Below are 21,053 nucleotides of genomic sequence, written 5' to 3' on the forward strand. Positions count from 1 at the left end.
GCACAGGCGTGAGGCCTGCAGGTGGAAGTAAGCACCAGAGCTAAGCACCAGGGCTGGGGTAGCCAATCACAGCGTGAGGATTAAAATCTGTCTGAAGCCTTATCTTCATCAAGCAAGCCAGAGACACAATCTCTGGAGGCCGGGAATTGAAAAAGAGGGAAGGAGGGGCTAGGAGGGAGAGATAAATGAGTGCAGAACCTTCATGGCTTGTTTTGAAGAAGCTTGCAGTGGCTTGTGCAGCCGGAGAGCCTGCTGGAGCCCAGGAGAGAGTGTCTTGTCTAGGGAGATGGGAGAGAAGGGCGGGGAGAGGCTTAGCGTGCCCTCCATAGAGCAGGAACCCTGATCAGCAGTATGGACAGGACCTGTGTGCTGGAAGCCACCTCTCCATTTCACAAAAGGAAAATGGAAGCTCAGAGAGGGGTAGCGGGAACCTGCAGTCACACAGCTACACAGTGCCAGAAAGCAAGGTCAGAGTCTCATCCTCCCAACTTGTGCATCCCCAGAGATGTCTGACTGCCGGGTGATTCCCCAGAGCAGCGGGGAGCGGGGAGAGCTGGCCTCTAGATCATCAGGCCCCATCATGTGTCAACTGGATCTTAGGATGGGAAAATAAGTCTTCCTGTTCTCTGAAGATCCCCAAGGAAGGAGAACTAGGTTTAAAAACAGATGAAGAAGAAGAGTCAGAGGAGAGATGAAGGTCAACTGAAGTGCAGCGTTGCTGTCTATTTTGTTAATCATTTTGTATCTGGGGCAGGTGGTTTATGACAAGGCACAAAATTCAAAGTGGTGTGCACCCCCACCCCCCCACCCCTGGCCTCCTGTGAGTAGGAGGCCACCAGTCGTGGCTTCTTGTGGATCCTTCCAGGGTGTATGCGCACACACACACAGGCGCTTCCAGGCAGCGCTGGTGGTGGAGAACCCACCTGCCAATGCAGGAGACGTAAGAGATGCAGGTTCAGTCCCTGGGTGGGGAAGACCCCCTGGAGGAGGGCATGGCAGTATTCTTGCCTGGAGAATCCCATGGACAGACGAGCCTGGTGGGCTACAGTCCATGGGGTCACACTGAGCTCACACACACACACACACACGCAGCGGCAGTGCACTGCTCTACATCAGCCTGCCTTTTTCACTTGACAGATCCCTTGGAGAATGCTCCATATTTCTTTCTGATAAAAACCAGGCCGACAGCCCTTCCCTCCGGGCGGCGGTAAACCTCTCCCCGGCCGCATCCATGAAATGGCAAGCTCTGTGCTTTACCCTTCGCCCGTCAGCCAGACACAAACTTGTCGAACGCCTAGGTCAAAAGGACGTTCGGGGCACTTTGTTATATATCTAAGTATCTTTTTTTTTTTTTCAGAAATGCTCTTCTTTTTGTTAAGACCCCCAAAATCTATCTGAATATGTGTGTGTATGCGTGCATGTTTAGATAGGTGGATATCTGAATGTCTGCTGGACAGCCACATGTGTGCACCGATACGTACCATGTACGGGTGTGTATATGTGTGTGCGGTCACGGTGCTAGGGTCCCCTGGTGCTGTGCCAGCAGGGCCAGAGGAGGGCTGGAATGAGGTCCTCTTCATTGTGGAGGACTTGACCCCTCCATCAAATACTGTGGAGTTTCCCAGGTGGCTCAGCGGTAAAGAGCCCTCCTGCCAATGCAGGAGACACAGGAGACACAGGTCCTATCCCTGGGTCGGGAAGATCCCCCTAGGGGAGGGCATGGCGGCTCACTCCAGTATTCTTGTCTGGAGAATTCCACGGACAGAGGAACCTGGTGGGCTACAGTCCATGGGGTTGCACAGCGTCTGACACAACAGCACACAGGCAGTCACACTTGCACAATCACTGTGAGACCCCAGCCCTCAGGTCTCCACTGAGTGACTGTCCTCAGCGGGGAAAGCCATCTGCTCCCAGGAAGAAGCAGGACGTGGGGTGGGGGCTGGGGAGCCCCAAAGCCAGCCGGAGGCAACCTTGGCTCCCAGGGAACCAAGGAGCAAGCTGGCAGGTGTGCCCACGTAGTGCCGGTTGGTCGGAGCAGAGTCCCAGGCTGGGGCTTAGGGACCCAGCGTGGATGATGGGAGAGACGTTGTTTTCCCTCAAGTCGAAATTAAATATAATTGGTAATAAAGTGTTGGGAGTTTGCAGCTCTGCAGGAGCCAGAGAAGTTCTGTTGCTGAATTAGGATTGTCTGAGGTGAACTTAGAATTTGAGACAGTTTGTTACTGTTGCAAATTGACTTTCTAATTATTCTATAAAGGGGAAAAACCCACAGATACTGCTGAAGGAATCAGGAGATCGCGAGCTTGGCGGGCGCGTCCTATGGCCCCAGCGAGCTCAGTAGTGACATGGGCGGGGTGGTCGGGGGACAGTCCTTGCCCAGCGCAGTATCGGGCTCAGGGTGCTTCCTGCTCTAAAACTAGGCTGTGGCTTGAAAATGTGGACCCTTGGACCCTTTGCCGTAAGCCTGGGGAAGATTCAAAATCTCTGAACCGCGGGGCAGAGAGAGGGAAGGATGGAGGCAGACTTGCACAGTTAAGCAAGGTTTATTTTCCAGCATCACCCCGTTCTCTGTTTTTCCCCTTTCTGAGAGAGGCTGAATTCCTTGCCACTGCTCCCTCCTCCCTTCCATCTCTCTTCCTCCCTCCTTCCCTGCCCTCCTGCCTCCCGCCCCTCCTTTTGCCCTCTCTCCTTTGTTCCCATCGCTGTTTGCTAACTGCGGCTTGGCTTTGGAGCCAGACACTGCAGTGAGAACACAGAGGCTAACGCAGCACACATGGCCCCACCTCGCAGCCTAAGTTGCCCTCCAGCCACCCCGAGTGTGTCTTTCAGCCTCTCTCTTTCCTTCCCCCAGATCCTCTATTGACACGCTCACACTGTGATGTAAACAATGGATTACGACTGATCCATTAAGTCTCTGCTTTGTAGCTACAGATGGAAATTTTAGCCAAAGGAACGAATGCGCAACCATGGAAATCCCAGATCTGCAGGAACAGATTGGAGACTGTTGGGGGAAGGTGGAGACAGGACAGTGGTTCTTCAGTAGCTCGTGAAAATAAACTAAACCAGCGTGGTGGAGGTGGCGGCGGTGGGGGGGTGGGGGGGGCGGTGGGGAAGCCCTAGCTCCGCTCTCACCCTCCGAGACTGGGCTGGAGAAGACAGTTGATTCTGATTTCCTGAACTCTGGGCAGGGCAGGGCCACTGGGAGCCCGAGAAGACGGTACAGTCATCATGAAGCAGTATCCTTGGCCCCAGGGGTTCTGGATTAGGACCCTGGCTCAGTCCTGGGTTGTCTTGGGAAAGTTAGTGAACCTGTCTTGTGATCCATGTTTGTAAAAGGGGGATAAGTTCGCCTTCCAAATAGGTGCCTGAGATGACTCGCTGATTCCTGGTATAAACCCCTGCACGAGGCCCTGCTCTCCAGTGGAGGACCAGCCCGGGTACCATCTCCAGGGTCTGACTTCATCACTGCCTTGAGCCCTGGTAGTGCCCCACCTGGTGCGGTCACTCATCACTGCCCTCTTGTGCCCCCTCAGGGAAGTGTACCGCGTCACCGAGAGTCTGCAGCGGGAGAAGTCGGGGCTCCTGAAGCAGTTGGATTTCCTGAGGTGCGAGCTCATCCCAGAGCCCAGAAGGGCGCCCCCGTCTCCAGAGTCTCGCCTGTCTGCTGAGAGAGCACCCTCATTCCCTTGGTCCCAAACATCCTGTTGGGCAGCTGAACACCACCTCTCCGCTCTGTTTGGTCCATTTACACAGGTGCCCACCCCCCTCTCCAGTTTGTACCTCTGCAGATGGGCGTTGCCCCATTCTTCTGTGTGCCTGGCATGGTACTTGCTCAGGTAGGAGAGAATGGAACTGATTGAGCATCACAAACAGGGCAGCAAGATAGGAGTTTTCTCAGCCTATCAAGCTTACTGTAAATTCAAAGCTCACTGGTTTGATTTGGTTTGGAATACTCTCAAAAAACTCCCCCCAAATGACCAAACTCAACCAGGTGTGGGGAAAGATGGAATTTTCAATTTTGCCTCTGAGGTTTCTAAGTTACTTAACCTGCTGCCCACAAAACACCTCTTGGGAAATGGTGATGAAATTTGGGTTCTAAGTTTTTAAATTGCAAGCAGGTTTGAATCGGCTACCTTATTAAGGTTTTTAGTTTAGCTTTGTTGTTTTTTTTATTAATTTGAAAGCGAGGTAAGATCACTGTGTCTGGCATCTTTGATGCCACCAAATAGAAAAATTCTTCAAAGAGAATGTATCTCAGATTTCTTGACTTAAGATGTGATTCAAAAGTCCGGGAAGATGGAAGAGATTTTCTGAGGTGGCCAAGTTCTCATGGGTGTGAGAGGAGGTCTGGATTCTCAGGAAGGATTTAGTGAAGGCAGAGAACAAGATGCACAGGAATGCGCTTGGTTGGGCTTTTTCCCTTTTTGCTATTTGTACTTTGAAAAAATACAAGGGCAGATACAGTGTGAGTGAGCAGGGGAGGCTGGCAAGGCACTGCTCTGCCAACATCTGTGGGTCTTTTTAATGGAGCCTAGGGCTTCCCTGGTGGCTCAGTTGGGAAAGAATCTGCCTGCAGTACAGGAGACCCGGGTTCGATTCCAGGGTTGGGAAGATCCCCTGGAGAAGGAAATGGCAACCCACTCCAGTATTCTTGCCTGGAGAATCTCATGATCAGGGGAGCCTGGTGGGCTACAGTCCATGGGGTTGCAAGAATCGGACATGACTTAGTGACTAAATCACCACCAGTGTCTGTTCAGAGTCCCAGCCTGGAGCCTCTCTGTGCCTCACCTGCCCCCCACCCCACCCCCCACCCAGCTGGCTCTAAGGCCACTCTGTCCCCCTGCCTCTGACCTGACTTAGACACAATCACCCTCTGCCCTCAGCCACCATCCCTAAGGAAAGCAGTCCCCCCCCCCCCCGCTCCCCCCCCCCACCCCCTGCCCCGGGCCTTCCACACACAGCGGTCCTCTGCACCCATCTGACTGTCAAACCAGTGCTATGGACCTGTCGACTGCAGGCCCCGTGTTTGAACAGATTCCCCTCTCCATCTGCAGGGAAAGGAATAAGCATCTCCGGGATGAACAGGACATACGTTTCCAGGTAAGCGGCCGGTGCCCCCTCTGCGTGGCAGGGGGAAGACAAGGACTGGGGTCCAGAGGCAGCCAGGCTGTGCTGGGCCTGGCCCAAGAAGGTCCCGTGGCTTGGGGGTCTGGCTGTACCTTCATGTGGGCAGGATGGTGGCATAAGATTTTTCAAAAGTAGTAAAGGTGCAAGGTGACCTATAGGGTCACAGTATGTTAATTTTCTGTGAAATGACACACTTTTCTTTTGGCGTCACAAGACTGGAATACTTGGGAGCGTCCCTCACTTTTTGAACATAGAAACGATGAGTTGAAATGTTGCCATCACTTTTAAACCAAAATGTTCTGTTTTTTTCTTCATTAAGATTTTGATGTCTTGATGAAAATTTTACATTTTAGACTGTCATAGAGAGAATTAAAATGTGTATTTCATCATTTTCAGTTCAGTTCAGTCGCTCAGTCGTGTCTGACTCTTTGCGACCCCATGAATCGCAGCACGCCAGGCCTCCCTGTCCATCACCATCTCCTGGAGTTCACTCAGACTCATGTCCATCGAGTCCGTGATGCCATCCAGCCATCTCATCCTCTGTCGTCCCCTTCTCCTCCTGCCCCCAATCTCTCCCAGCATTAGAGTCTTTTCCAATGAGTCAACTCTTCGCATGAAGTGGCCAAAGTACTGGAGCTTCAGCTTTAGCATCATTCCTTCCAAAGAAATCCCAGGGTTGATCTCCTTCAGAATGGACTGGTTGGATCTCCTTGCAGTCCAAGGGACCCTCAAGAGTCTTCTCCAACACCACTGTTCAAAAGCATCAATTCTTTGGCTCTCAGCCTTCTTCACAGTCCAACTCTCACATCCATACATGACCACAGGAAAAACCATAGCCTTGACTAGACGGACCTTAGTCGGCAATGTCTCTGCTTTTGAATATACTATCTAGGTTGGTCATAACTTTTCATCCAAGGAGTAAGCGTCTTTTAATTTCATGGCTGCACTCACCATCTACAGTGATTTTGGAGCCCCCAAAAATAAAGTCTGACACTGTTTCTACTGTTTCCCATCTATTTCTCATGAAGTGATGGGACCAGATGCCATGATCTTCGTCTTCTGAATGTTGAGCTTTAAGCCAACTTTTTCACTCTCCTCTTTCACTTTCATCAAGAGGCTTTTTAGCTCCTCTTCACTTTCTGCCATTTACATAGTTGATTTTATATACAATTTTTTAATCCTGTGGGGACCGCTGCTTCTCTAAACCTACATACTTTCCCAAATAACACAAAAATCCATTATTTACATGAAGATTTTCATTTGCGAATGCACTAAGCAGAATCTAGGCTTTCAGGGTCTCCTATCATCCTCCCCTTTAGACAGTAGCTATTGGATGCTCTGAAGGAAAGAAAAAGGGGGACAGGATGGATCCATGTCACATTTTATCAGGATTATGCATCGTAAATTTCATGTGTGATCTTGGGTAAATTGTTAGCCTCCTTGGACAGCAACCTCAGTGATCACAGGAGGAAAGGGAATTCTTATCCTTTTTTCCATTTGGTAGGGGTTTTTGTTTTTTTTTATTTAGTTGGAGGATATAATGTTGTGTTGGTTTCTGCCGTAAGCAATGCAAATCAGCCATAACTACATGTATATTCCCTCCCTCATGAGCCTCCCTCCCATCCCCCCATCCCATTCCTCTAGGTGGTCACAGAGCGCCAGGCTGGGCTCCTTGGGTCATATAGCAGCATATACTAGCTATTTTGGACTTCCCTCGTGGCTCAGTGGTAAAGAGCGCGCCTGCCAGTGCAGGAGACATGGGCTTGATCCCCAGGTTGGGAAGATCCCCTGGAGAAGGAAATGGCAACTCACTCCAGTATTCCTCCCTGGGAAATCTCATGGACAGAGAAGCCTGCCCTGCTACAGTCTGTGGGGTCGCAAAGAGTCGGACACGACTAAGTGACTAAATACCACCAACACCACTAGCTATTTTACACATAGTAGTATATAGGGATTTTTGTGTGTGTGTGTGTGAAAACCTCTTGGAAAAGGAGGTCTTGTGCTAGCCCCTCAGCTGTTAATTCCCTAAATGCAGGCTAGCTTGCCCCTCATTTGGTCGAAGCTGGTTTGTAGCTGCAAACCCCTTAGGGACCTTGCACATAACCGTCTCTCTTCTATTCCCAGCTGGCAGCAACACGTCTCTGCCGCCCACCTATGTGTACTGTCAGAGCAAGGCTTAAGCCTACACATGTTTGTTCAATGGTGATAATGGTTATGATTGTTTTAGAAGTAACAATGGTTTTATTTTAAAACTTCTTGCCAAATGTCACCCTAATCCCTTGACCTTGCTTCCCTCCCCCTGGCAAACTCATTCTGTTTCGAGTAGGGAATGGAATTGAGAACCTCCATGGGGAATAGAAAAAAGAGGATAAAATCAAGTTCATGCCAAATAATAGTTAAAGATTAATTTGAAATCACAGCCATACCTTCTGGGGCCCTGGGAGCATGGCCACCCCTCCTTCTCTGATTAAAGATCACTCGGAACCATGGGACTGGCTGGTTAATGAAAGACTCTTCTGTGATCTGAGTCCCTCTCATCCGGAAGACATCTGTTAGGGAGCCCTGGAGAAGGGGGGTGCAAGCCCCCAACTCCACCAAGCTCTTCACTGAGGACACAAGAGGAATTATCTCACCTAGCCTGCTTCCACAAAAGATCTGAAATACTCTGTTCTAGCTTCGTAGCTGTGGGCAGGGCACTGGGCTAATTGATCCTCCTGTCTGGAAGGAAATCTACGACAGACTTAGATGGCATATTAAAAAGCAGAGACACCACTTTGCCGACAAAGGTCCATATAGTCAAAGCTATGGTTTTTCCAGGGCTTCCCTGGTGGCTCAGCTGGTAAAGAATCTGTCTGCAATGCAAGAGACCTGGGTTTGATCCCTGGGTTGGGAAGATCCCCTGGAGGAGAGAACGGCTACCCACTCCAGTATTCCGGCCTGGAGAATTCCATGGACTGTAGAGGCCATGGGGTTGCAAAGAGGGACGTGACTGAGTGATTTTCACCTCACATGGTTTTTCCAGTAGTCATGTACCAATGTGCAAGCTGGTCCATAAGGAAGGCTGAGCACTGAAGAACTGATGCTTTCAAATTGTGGTGCTGGAGAACAGTCTTGGGAGTCCCTTGGACAGCAAAGAGATCAAACCAGTCAATTCTAAAGAAAATCAACCCTGAAAATGCACTGGAAGGACTGATGCTGAAGCTGAAGCTCCACCTGATGTGAAGAGCTGACTCACTGGAAAAGACCCTGAAGCTGGGGAAGATTGAGGGCAGAAGGAGAAAGGGACGACAGAGGATGAGATGGTTGAATAGCATCACCGACTCAATGAGCATGAGTTTGAGCAAACTTCAGGCAGCAGTGAAGGACAGGGAGGCCTATTATGCTGCAGTCTATGGGGTCACAAAGAGACACAGTTGAGCAACTGAACAACAGCAGCATCTGGGGCTTTGAAAATTAAGAGGGTCTGAAGCTCCACTGAAGAGTGTGTGTGACTAAAAGATGCACAGAGTGTTTTCTGTGCATCCTACATTTAGCTCTTCATGACCCAGATAACCACGATGGTGTGATCACTCACCTAGAGCCAGACATCCTGGAATGCGAAGTCAAGTGGGCCTTAGGAAGCATCACTATGAACAAAGCTAGTGGAGGTGATGGAATTCCAGTTGAGCTCTTTCAAATCCTAAAAGATGATGCTGTGAAAGTGCTGCACTCAATATGCCAGCAAATTTGGAAAACTCAGCAGCAGCCACAGGACTGAAAAAGGTGAGTTTTCATTTCAATCCCAAAGAAAGGCAATGCCAAAGAATGTTCAAACTACTGCACAATTGCACTCATCTCACATGCTAGTAAAGTTATGCTCAAAATTCTCCAAGCCTGGCTTCAACAGTATGTGAACCATGAACTTCCAGATGTTCAAGCTGGATTTAGAAAAGGCAGAGGAACCAGAGATCAAATTGCTAACATCCACTGGATCATCAAAAAAGCAAGAGAGTTCCAGAAAAACATCTACTTCTACTTTATTGACTATGCCAAAGACTTTGACTGTGTGGATCACAACAAACTATGGAAAATTCTTCAAGAGATGGGAATACCAGACCACCTGACCTGCCTCCTGAGAAATTTGTAATCAGGTCAAGAAGCAACAGTTAGAACCAGACATGGAACAACAGACTGTTTCCATGGGAAAAGGAGTACGTCAAGGTTGTATATTGTCACCCTGCTTAATTAACTTAAATGCAGAGTATATCATGCAAAATGCTGGGCTGGATGAAGCACAAGCTGGAATCAAGATTGCCGGGAGAAATATCAATAACCTCAGATACGCAGATTACACTAACCTTATGGCAGAAAATGAAGAAGAACTATAGAGCCTCTTGATGAAAGTGAAAGAGGAGAGTGAAAAAGTTGGCTTAAAACTCAACATTCAGAAAACAAAGATCATGGCATCGGTCCCGTCACTTCACGGCAAATAGATGGGGAAACAATGGAAACACTGACAGACTTTTTTTGAGGGGTTCCAAAAATCACTGCAGATGGTGACTGCAGCCATGAAATTAAAAGACAGTTGCTCCTTGGAAGAAAAGCTATGACCAACCTAGACAGCATATTAAAAAGCAGAGATATTACTTTACTAGCAAAGGTCCATCTAGTCAAAGCTATGGTTTTTCCCGTAGTCATGTGTGGATTTGATAGTTGGACTGCAAAGGAAGCTGAGCACTGAAAAATTGATGCTTTTGAACTGTGATGTTGCAGAAGACTCTTGAGAGTCCCTTGGACTGCAAGGAGATCCAAGCAGTCCATCCTAAAGGAAATTAGTCCTGAATATTCATTGGAAGGACTGATGCTGAAGCTGAAAATCCAATACTTCGGCCACCTGATGTGAAGAACTGACCCACTGGTAAAGACCCTGATGCTGCGAAAGATAGAAGGCAGGAGGAGAAGGGGACAATAGAGGATGAGATGGTTGGATGGCATCACTGACTCGAAAGACATGGGTTTGAACACACTCCAGGAGTTGGTGATGGACAGGGAAGCCTGGCATGCTGCAGTCCACGGGGTTGCAAACAGTTGGACATGACTGAGCAACTGAACTGAACTGATTTATCCTCTTGCAAATGATCACTACTCCTGTGAAGGGTAACCTCCCAGACCCTGGGGCTCTAAACTGGTTCCTTTGATTAGATTATTAGACAGGAGGTGAAGGAATTCTGTTAAGAGATGACAGTGAAAGGAAAGTGGGTAAAGGCTAGCAAGGAGCCAGGCCATCACTTTCTTCCTTTAGGGTTTTATTTCAAGCCTGATCTATGAGGTGGGGAAATTGAGCCCTTTTCTGCTCAAACACTGGGACGAATCAGTGGGTGAGGATCTGAGAGCATTCTGTGTTTCTCCAGAAAGACAAGGCGGCCAGGGCAAACACAGCTGCTTCCAAGCCAAGCCGGAAGCAGAGATCTGGCTCTGTGATCGGCAAATACGTGGACGGCACAGGGATGCTCAGAAGGTAAGCCATCCCACTGTGTTTACCTGTTATCTGTTCCTTGGCCTTGCAGGATTGGGAGTAGGCTCTGAGCACGTGCTGATTGCAGTTGGCCCTGGCGGGAAGCCTGGGGTCAGCCACGTGCACGCATGTTGAATCTTGAAGGACATGTGCCTTCTTGCTCTGATGTCAAGGTGCAGGGTGAGTCCCAGGACAGGTCCTGGGCTGCCCCAGCCTGCAGTGTTCCTGCAGGGGACACTGAAGAGCGGCTGCAAATCAGCCCAGAGACAGACAGGGTGGGAGGATGAGGCATCAGCAACGGGAAGGGCAGGAATGCCAGGCAGGGCTCTGCGGTCTGTCAGGCGGAAGGATGCTCCTGTCTTCCAGGCACCGGACTGTGTGTCTGAAGGGTAATTATAATGGAGTATGGAACCTCCGTGGGCTTCCCTGATGTTTCAGATGGTAAAGAATCTGCCTTCAATGCAGGAGGCCTGGGTTTGATCCCTGGGTCAGGAAGATTGCCTGGAGAAGTGAATCCCTACCCAGCCCAGTATTACTGCCTAGAGAATTCCATGGACAGAGGAGCCTGCCAGGCTATAGTTCACAAGGTCACAAAGAGTCAGATAAGACTGAGCTACTAACACTTCACTTACTTCATGGAGTCTCCAACCGTTAATTCCTGTGCAGATGAGCATGGTGTTTGTAATTCAGAGACTCCTTTCAATAATTCATAGTTAATTAACTCAGAGATAAGGTGCTTGGTTGCTTTTGGACAGCACTTGAGTCCCCAGAGGAGTGGCCCATTGCTCCTGGAGAGAGGCAAGCTAGTCTCCCACCCTCTTTTCTATAGGTCATGTACTCCATGCCCATGATGGCCACAGAGAGGCAGAGACAGTCAGATCCCCAGGTGCCAAGCCCAGGAGTGATTGTGTGAACTCGCTCATCTGGAAGAGCTGAGGACAGCAAGCATGAAATAAAAAGATATGCAAAGTGGAGGTGACCTGGGGATGTCAGTCCACTGATCTGTCAAAATCTTGAACTTGATCATCATCAGTTCCTTTCCTAAACAGCTGAACTATGAGGTGCAACGTGGGAGCCAAATTCCTGCCGTAATTGTTCTCTTGGTTCCCTGGAACCGAATATATGCTCTCAACAAGCACTGCCTGGTTGCCTACTGCATACCAGACATTCTTTGAGTTCTAGGAAGCCTCCAAAGATCGATTAGGCATGAGTCCTGCCCTTAATATCCGTTATTGAATACCTGCTGTGTGCAGGACACAAGGCTGTGTGCTGGGGTACAAGGGTCAACAAAATAGACCCCATTTCTGCTTTCAAGGAACCTACAGTTGAGAGGAGGAAACAGACATTAACTGACAAATAATCAATATCAAGAACTCTGAATTCCCATAGACTTTGGCAGAGGTGCCTGTTCTCCGCTGCTCACACATAGCGTTTGATGGCAAAACCAAAGAGGAACTTAGTCACGCTATACTGATGGTACTCCAGAGTGTAACAGTGCTTGAAAATTCCCCAGGGAGAAGCTTTTGCCAAGAAACAATTCGTTTTAGGGTCATTTCATTTTAGGGTCACTTCAGTGGTGATTTCTTTCCTGGTTGCAGGGACTTTAAAAAGCCATGCTCTGCCTGTGTGTGTGTGAGAGAGAGAGAGAGCAAGAGTATGTATGTGTGAGTGGGTGAGTGTGTGTGTGAGTGGGTGTGAGTAGGTGAATGTGTGTGTGAGTGGGTGTGAGTGTGTGTGTGGGTGGGTGAATACATGTGTGTGCATGCATGTTGCTCACATATGCTCACACATGTACACCTGTGTGCAGGCAGAGACAAAGCAGATGGGAACACTAATTGTATGCCGAAGTGGGTGAGCACTTAGTAGGCTCATTAGAATGTAGGAGAAATTTGTTGAAAAGATGACAGTCACTTTCTGTGAAAAACTAATTTTATCAGTAAATCTAAGCATCCCTGACTTCCTACAAATCCTTTTTTTATACCAGGGGACCAAACTAAGTCAGCACTTTTGTGAGCAAGTGCTGCATCCCCGTTTCTCTTTCAGAATCCTCCAACTTCAGAACAGTGATACATACATGCTTTCTTCTTTTTCTTTCTGCTGTCGGTCCTTAGGAGCCAGAAATGCTGGAAGCCGGGGAGCAAAGTGAGGGGGCTTCTCTGCTCGGCGTATCCTGTCGCCTCACCACTGCTCCCTGCTCCCTTCTCTCTTCTAACCCTCGTATGTGTGTTTCGATTTGGGACTCAAGTCCCTTCCCATAAAACCGTCCTCAGGTTGACTTGTTCACAGTGGCCCCGGGAGGCCTTTGCTCTCAAGCGTCGAGGACACAGCCCACGCACAGACCTCACGTCCAGCGCCCGAATCCTCCACCTCCTGCTTCTCCTGCCTCTGGATGCTCAGACCATCTGAGGCCGCTCACTCCAGACTCTCAGGAGAAAGGGAGAAGAAGCGGGTGGAAGGCCCTGCCTGGCTTCCTTGCCAGCCCCAAGCCGGTGGATGCCTGCTGTGCTGGGGCCCCCTCCCCAGAGCAGCGACCCCCTCGCCTGCCTCCCTGAGGGCCGCTTCCCTAACGGGTCGGGTTTGTGCACCAGCTTATCAGGGAGATGGGCAGGGCAGCCGGGCAGGGAAACCGGCCTGGAGAGCTGTTGTCTGACTTGGGGACATGCGGCTGAGAAGGGCTGCTGTCTGATCTGGGCGAAGGCCGCCAACTGTTGACCCAGGAGGTTTTGTTTCCGCATCTGTTAGGCTCCTTCTTCACAGCTTCCCTTTTCCTTCGCAGCACCTGCCACAAACTGGACCAGGGTAGTGAGTGTGTCAGGATGGCTCTAGACTCCTGAGCCAAGTGCTCCTTGAGAACAAGGACCGTGTCATTAGCTTAATGCCTGGAGCCGCCATCACCTTCAGCTTTACCATCTCCATCTCTTTCACCATCACCTTCAGCTTTACCATCTCCATCTCTTTCTTCATCACCTTCAGCTTTACCATCTCCATCTCTTTCTTCATCACCTTCAGCTTTACCATCTCCATCTCTTTCTTCATCACCTTCAGCTTTACCATCTCCATCTCTTTCTTCATCACCTTCAGCTTTACCATCTCCGTCTCTTTCTTCATCACCTTCAGCTTTACCATCTCCGTCTCTTTCATCATCACCTTCAGCTTTACCATCTCCGTCTCTTTCATCATCACCTTCAGCTTTACCATCTCCATCTCTTTCTTCATCACCCTCACTGCCTCCATCACCGTCACCTTTACCATCACCTTCATCTCACCTCCATTGTAAAGACATTCAGTGAACGAGCTAGAGAATGCGGGGTCTGCTTTTCCCGTTCCTAGCTCCTCTCTGCCCCCAAAGCATGTGCTTCCTCAACTGTCCGTCACAGAAGCTGTCAGGCATCCCCTAGCCTCCACTCAGATACATGTTATGATACTGTCTCCACTCTTTGTCCCCCCGCAAAACAGCCAGTCGGAGGAGGAGGAGGATGTATTTGGCCTCCAGAGGCGGAGAAGCTCCCTGGGCCTGAGTGGGTGCCCCCTTCCGGAAGAGGAGCCAGGGCCCGGAGGAACACTCACCCGGCCGCTCCGCAGGATCATCTCCATCGAAGAGGACCCGCTGCCCCAGCTGCTGGGGGGCGGCTTTCAGCAGCCACTGAGCAAATGCTTGGAAGAAGAGGAGGCCTCCGGCCAGGGGGTGGATAGACAAAGCGGACCTGCCCGACCTCTGGAACTCACACCCACGTCTCCCCGAGGGCAGCCCGTCGGAAAAGAAGCCCTGTCTGAGGTACAGGTGTTCCCACGCTGGCTTGTAGGTCATCCTGTGCCTTGTCCCTCCATCGAAGCCCAAGAGCCCAGGGCAGCTCGAGGGTCAGATGCAGCAAGCCTGACCACGTGCCGAGTTTGTGTCCATTGGGTACCACCATCCCCCTCGATCATGAGAATCATGGCGAAGCCTTGGGGGCCTGGGGATGCTCCCCTGACAACTTCTGTTGCTGGCCCCACTCCGTACCTGATGTGCTCTTTTCTGAGTCAGATTTAAAAGCCTTCATGGAGTAGGATGGAACCTCTGCTGGGCTGTGAACATCAGATAGCACGCACTTTAAACACGGTCCCTCTTCTGGTCCATTCTGCGACCGCTCCCTGCAGGCGCATCCCTGCTGGGGAGGTCTGCACCCCACCCCTCTCCTCTCAGCTCCTAATGAGCTCACCTCCTGCTCCTCCCGCCAGTGTGACCCTCCACCACCCCGGTCCCACGGCTGTGCCCCCTGCCAGCTCTCCCTGCTGAGTTCTCGGGAGAAGGAGGCACATAGACCGTCCTCTTCTGGATCACTAAGGAAACCCCTCACCCTGTTTGTGACTGGGATCAGCTCCTCAGCCCTGCGCCCACCACTGGACCCTCTAGAACAGCTCACGTGCCTCATGGCAACCTTCAGAGCTGAACGGTCCAGCAGTGCGTTGGCCTATGTGCCAGCCAGCCCTCTCCCGGCCCTGCACAGGGACTTCTTGGCTTCGGTTATCATTCTTGGGCCTGGATTAACACTCATGCCTACAAACCCCTGCTTGTAAAGGACCCTGGGTCATGGGACCCAGAGAGATTGGTGGGCGGAGCCCTCCCTCCTACACTCCCTTCCACATCCCCCAAAGTGCACAGGCCACACTGGCTGGCAGTGGGCACAAAATGGGGCTTTAAATACCCCATGATGGTGGTGGAAGAAGTGTTACGAGGTCCACGGGAGACAGGGTGGAGGAAGAGATGAAGCATCCTGTCTGCGGTGGCATGTGATCCTCACAGTTGTCCAGCAAGGGGCGTCAGAGACCTGATGCCCCCTTGGGAGTGTGGGGAAGTAGAGCAGAGAGCGCGAGGCTGCACCCCCCACCCCCTGCAGTGACAGGAGCCCAGCCCCTCACCCGCCACTCTGCCTTCCCCGGCACCACCCCCAGCCTGCTGGCTGCACACATGTGCTGCCCTTTAGCTGGGGCAGAAGCTGCTGCCAAGAGGAAATATATCCCCTGGAAGTCACACAGCAGCCTCAGCAGAGGGTCCCCTCCAAGGCCGCTGAGCCCTTGGTTGGAACCAGCTTTCTGGAAAGTAGTTTGAGAATGGGAATCGAGAACTTTAAATGGCCCCATCTGTAACCAGCATTTCTACCTCTAGTGACCATTCCTAAGGAAATAATTAAAGTCAGACAGAAATTTCATTGAAGAATATAAGTGGATAAGAGCAAACAATGGAAAAAAACAACACTAGGGACACAAATTAGACTATAGTCATTTAATAGAATGTTATGGTGCATTGAAGAATCGCATTTTCAAAAAAGCTTTAGTGACTCAGAAAACTGTTCATAATCTAATAATATATGATCCTTGGGTTGGGAAGATCCCCTGGAGAAGGAAATGGCAACCCGCTCCAGTATTCTTGCCTGGAGAATCCCATGGTCGGAGGAGCCTGGTGGGGTATAGTCGACTCATGGGGTCGCAAAGAGTTGGATACAACTGAACATGCATGCAATAATATAGGAAAAATATAAAATTATATATAAATTTAAATTTATACATAGTAGTATAAATAAATTATATATAAGTTGTCCAACCTCTCTCAAGAAAAACATATTGATTCATCAAATGTGAAAAGGGAATGTAGAAAAACGCCTGGAAGAAATGCATCAATTTAGAAATAGTGGCCATTTCAAGGTGGTGGGATAAATGATGAATAATTATTATTTTTCTCTCAACTAAGTTTCCTGGTTTTAAAACTTAGTTTGTAATATGTTTATTTTTTAAAAGCTTTTTAAAAAAGAGTGGCATTGAGAATGAGAACAGATCCCCTGACTTGCTCATGGGGAGATCCTTTCTCAAGCCCCTTCCCCACAATTTGGTTGTCTCACTATTATGGGCAGGTGGATTGTTCCCCAGGTTAAGGGCTGATAGTGGACCCTGGGAGGATTCGCTGCTCATGTGAGGTGGATCCTGCTGAGCCATCCTGTGAGGTAGCCTCCTCAGCTGAGCCATCACCATGTTGGTGGTATCCTGTCTGCAAAATAAGTGCTCTGCTAGGGTGGGGGCGGGGCTGGGGAGAGCGCAGAGCAAGGTCAGCCCCCCACTCCGCGGCCTGGACCATCTCCTTCCAGCCTGGGTTTCATGTTCCTTCTTGTCCCAGGCCGGGGACGCACCTATGGCTGCACTGAGCTTTAGTCTCAAACAAATGCCACATGGAGACACCAGGCTGGCAGAGAATGGTGCTTGTGTAGGAATAAAGAACATGGGGCCGGGACAGTGTTTCTGAGCGTGGGTTTCTTTTCTCTTTTTTTTAAAGATGAGTTCAAATTCCTATAATTGACCTTGAATTCCCTCCTAAGTACAGCATGGAATTGATTTCTCCCCAAAAGGCTGTTAATGGCTTTTCTCTGAAACTGCTAATACCGGCTGCGGCTGCATTACAATATTTGTCTATGAGAAGAGCTAATTCCCCCAGATCCACTTCTAAATGGATTCTAAAGAGCCTGCTCACTCGGCCAGCAGTGCCGGGCAGAGCCTGAGAGCAGGGTTTGGGCAAGCCGGTGGCTCTCTGGACTTCATGACCCTTGGCTTCCCACCCCATCCCCCTTGTCCTGGAGCAAGTCCATTTCCTACTGGCTGGAGCATCGCAGAGTAACACGCTGGCCAGCTCCAGGTCCCTCCCCCTGCTGGGCAGAGAGAGGGCAGTGTGACCGTGTTTTGGAAAGTTCTGCCCATAGCCTGGCATCTCAGGATTTGCCACACTGCTGATGGAGATTGTCTTCCCACAATTGAATAAAAACAATAAGGCCATAAATTCACCTCAATTCAGTTAGTTCAGTTGCTCAGTCGTGTCTGACTCTTTGTGACCCATGGACTGCAGCACGCCAGCCCTCCCTGTCCATCGCCAGCTCTTGGAGTTTATTCAAACTCATGTCCATCAAGTCGGTGATGCCATCCAACCATCTCATCCTCTGTCGTCCCCTTCTCCTCCTGCCTTCAATCTTTCCCAGCATAAGGGTCTTTTCAAATGAGTCCTTCCAAAGAACACCTAGGACTGATCTCTTTAGGATGAACTGGTTGGATCTCCTTGCAGTCCAAGGGACTTTCAACAGTCTTCTCCAACATCACAGTTCAAAAAGCATCAATTCTTTGGTGCTCAGCTTTCTTTATAGTCCAACTCTCACATCCATACATGACTACTGGAAAAACCACAGCTTTGATTAGATGGACCTTTGTTGGCCATCAATTAAACTATATTAATTTAGCAGAATGTTAATAGCACTGTTAAAAATCACACTTTCAGGACTTCCCTGGTGGCTCAGTAAGGAAGAATCCACCTGCCAGTGCAGGAAACATGGGTTTGATCCCTGGTCCAGAAAGATGCCAAATGCCGTGGGACAACTGAGCCCACGGGCCACAACGAGAGCCTGTGCTCCAGAGCCTGGGAGCTGCAGCTGCTGAGGCCGTGCGCTGCCATCACCAAAGCTGTGCTTCCCGGAGCCCACGCTCTGCATCAGGAGGAGGCACTGCAGTGAGAAGCCCGCGCAGCACAAGTACGGAGTGACCCCCGCGTGCCGCAACTAGAGGAGAGCCTCGCGGCAGTGAAGACCCAGCTCAGCCAAGACAGAAATCAATTACTCTAAAATAATTTTTTAAAATCACACTTTCAAAACACTTTGGCGATTCAGAAAACTACTCATAAGTTAATAATATATTAAAAATAGAAAGTTACATGTAAGTTTAAATTTTTGTATAGTATATAAGCAAATTATATATAATATCTCAAATCACTCTCAAAAATCACCTATTGCTTCATCTATATAGAAAAAAAAATAACTGAAAGAAATGCATCAAAATAGAAACAGTGGTCATTTCAGGGTGGTGGGATGAATGATGAATAATTATTTTCCTCTCTACTAAGTTTCCTAATTTTTAAAATGAGTATTCATCACTTTTAATTTTTAAAGCTTTTTTTTTTTTTAAATGAGTGTGGGTTTCTTTTTTCTTCTTTTATTTCGAGGGCAGATGGGGCCCTAGATGAAGCTGGTGAGATGGGATGGCAGGGTAGTGTGCAGGAAGGTAGGCTCATCCTTCATCCGGCCTAGGCTTCCAGTGATGGGGCAGAAATAAGAGGCCTGACCCCCATCTGGGATGATTCTGCCCCCAAGATACACCTAAGCTTTCTTTTTCTATCTCCCCATCTCCCTGCCAGCACCCCACCTTGTCCTTCCTAATCACTCCCCACGGAAAACCTCCACCTCCTCCATAAGGCCCAGCCCAAAGCCCCCTGCACCCCAAGACCCTTGACTCCCTGACCGTGCTCCCTGGACACGTGGAACATCATGCTGTGACTCTGTACACACGGCCTCCTTCCCTCCGCCACAAACCCAGCCCAGCACAGAGTCTGCGGCCCAGCACACGGGCATCAGTGGTGCTGGAAGGCATGTCTCTCTTCCCGCATCTGGTGCTGGAAGGAGCCCCAGTGCCCTGAACCCCAAGCTTCCTGCATCCGAGGCCGAGCAGCCTCCCTTGCTGGTTGCTGCTGTCTCTCTGGATGCTGCAGGGATGGGTGAGGGCTGGGGGTGGCAGGCGTGGGGACTGATGACCCTGCCAGTGGTTGACCCAACTATCTGCCTTCCGCAGGAGGAAGGCTTCCCATCCACCCCAGACCGGCTCTTCAGGATCGTGTTCGTGGGCAACTCCTCCGTGGGGAAGACGTCCTTCCTGGGCCGGTTCTGCGATGGCAGGTTCTCCCCAGGCTCGGCAGCCACTGTGGGTGAGTTTTCCACCTGAGGCTGGACCCCAGCCCACCTCTGGAAAGGGGTGGCTGTGAGAAGGGGGCCCAGGGAGGGACTTGGAGCCCTGTGGGAAGGGCCAAGGGCTGGGCTGGGCTGGTAGGTGAGGACCACGTCTGCCCAGTGCTCCATGAGGGTGCAACCATAAATGCTTCCTACGCCCGGCCTGAAGGGGACTTAAACTTAGCAAAGACGGACTGCTGGCCCTGTGTTGCCTTTCTGAACCCGTCTCTCTTGAATCATGCCTTCCCCACTTTCTGTGTATGCGTGTGTGTGCACGCACCTGTGTAGATGGGCAGGGGACAGTGCTCTGATGGCTTCTTTTACCCATCAGATGGCCCCATCCTACATCCCAGGCCTGGTGGCAACAGCTGGAGTCTGCTGTGGATGCTCTTTAAGCTCAGCTATTAGCGGATCAGGTCTTTGTCTGCTCCATCACTATCTGGGTAATTCTGTGTTTAGGTGGGCTGCCCAGGTAGCTCCGTGGTAGAGAATCCACCTACCAAGGCAGAAGATGCACGGGTTTGATCTCTGGGTCAGGAAGACCTTCTGGAATAAGAAATGTCAACCTACTCCAGTATCCTTGCCTGGGAATTCCCATGGACAGAGGAGCCTGGCCGGCTACAGTCCATGGGATCGCAAAGAGTCAGACACAACTGAGTGACCGAGCACAAATCTGTATTTAGGGAGAGGCCTTGGCCCCTTTTCCCAGAGTTGCTCCTTGCCTTGGGATATGCCAAGGGCGTATCGACCTTTTAGTTTCTCCCAAATTCAGTCACTCAAGCAAAAAATTAAATGAATCCATGGAGTTTCTTCTATGTGCCATTTAACCTTGCTGATAAGAAGGTGAAGTGAAAAATGTTAGCTGACCAGTTGTGTCTGACTCTTTGTGACCCCCATGGACTGTAGCCCAACAGGCTTCTCTGTCCATGGAATTTTCCAGGCAAGAACAATGTTGTATTAGTTTCCACTGTACAACAAACTGAATCAGCTGTGTGTATACGTACATCCCTTCCTCCTGAGCCTCCCGCGCCCCCCACCATCCCGCCTCTGTGGGCCATCACGGAGCACTGGGCTGAGTTCCCTGTGTTATATAGCAGCTTCCCTCTAGCTGTCTGTTTTACACATAATCATGTCTATATGTCAAGGCTACTCTCCCAGTTCATCCCACCCTCCCCTTCCCTTTCTGTGCCCACACGTCTGTTCTCCATTCCTGACCCGAAAATAGGTTCATCAGTACCTGTTTTCTAGATTCCATATATATGTATTAATATATGATATTTGTTTTCTCTTTCTGACTTACTTCACTCTATATGACTGACTCTAGATCCATCCACATCTCTACAAATGACCCAGTTTCATTCCTCTTTATGGTGGGGAGTATTCTTTGTCCATTCATCTGTCGATGGACATCTAGGTTGCTTCCATGTCCTGGCTATTGTAGATAGTGCTGCGATGAGCACTGGGGTACGTGGGTCTTTTTACATTATGGTTTTCTGAGGGTGTCTGCCCAGGAGTGGAATTGCCAGATCATATGATAGTTCTATTTTAGCTTTGTAACGCCCCTCCATCCTGTTCTCTACAGTGGCTGCATCAATTTTCATCCCCACCTAATAGTTACCATTTCCATCTGTCTTCCCAACAACCCT

General features: G+C 49.9%; 1 protein-coding gene across 1 annotated transcript in view; it reads left to right on the forward strand.

Moving 5' to 3' along the window:
* Positions 1-21,053, forward strand: part of CRACR2A (calcium release activated channel regulator 2A) — a 71,700-nt gene that overhangs the window by 32,004 nt on the left and 18,643 nt on the right. Inside the window, exons 8-12 of the mRNA XM_068972137.1 lie at positions 3,534-3,605; positions 5,055-5,100; positions 10,518-10,624; positions 14,078-14,396; positions 19,253-19,385. Of these exons, the coding sequence (XP_068828238.1) occupies positions 3,534-3,605; positions 5,055-5,100; positions 10,518-10,624; positions 14,078-14,396; positions 19,253-19,385 (677 nt within the window). The remainder of the gene's footprint in view (positions 1-3,533; positions 3,606-5,054; positions 5,101-10,517; positions 10,625-14,077; positions 14,397-19,252; positions 19,386-21,053) is intronic.

This window comes from Capricornis sumatraensis, chromosome 4, assembly GCF_032405125.1.
Source record: "Capricornis sumatraensis isolate serow.1 chromosome 4, serow.2, whole genome shotgun sequence".
Lineage (NCBI taxonomy): Eukaryota > Metazoa > Chordata > Mammalia > Artiodactyla > Bovidae > Capricornis > Capricornis sumatraensis.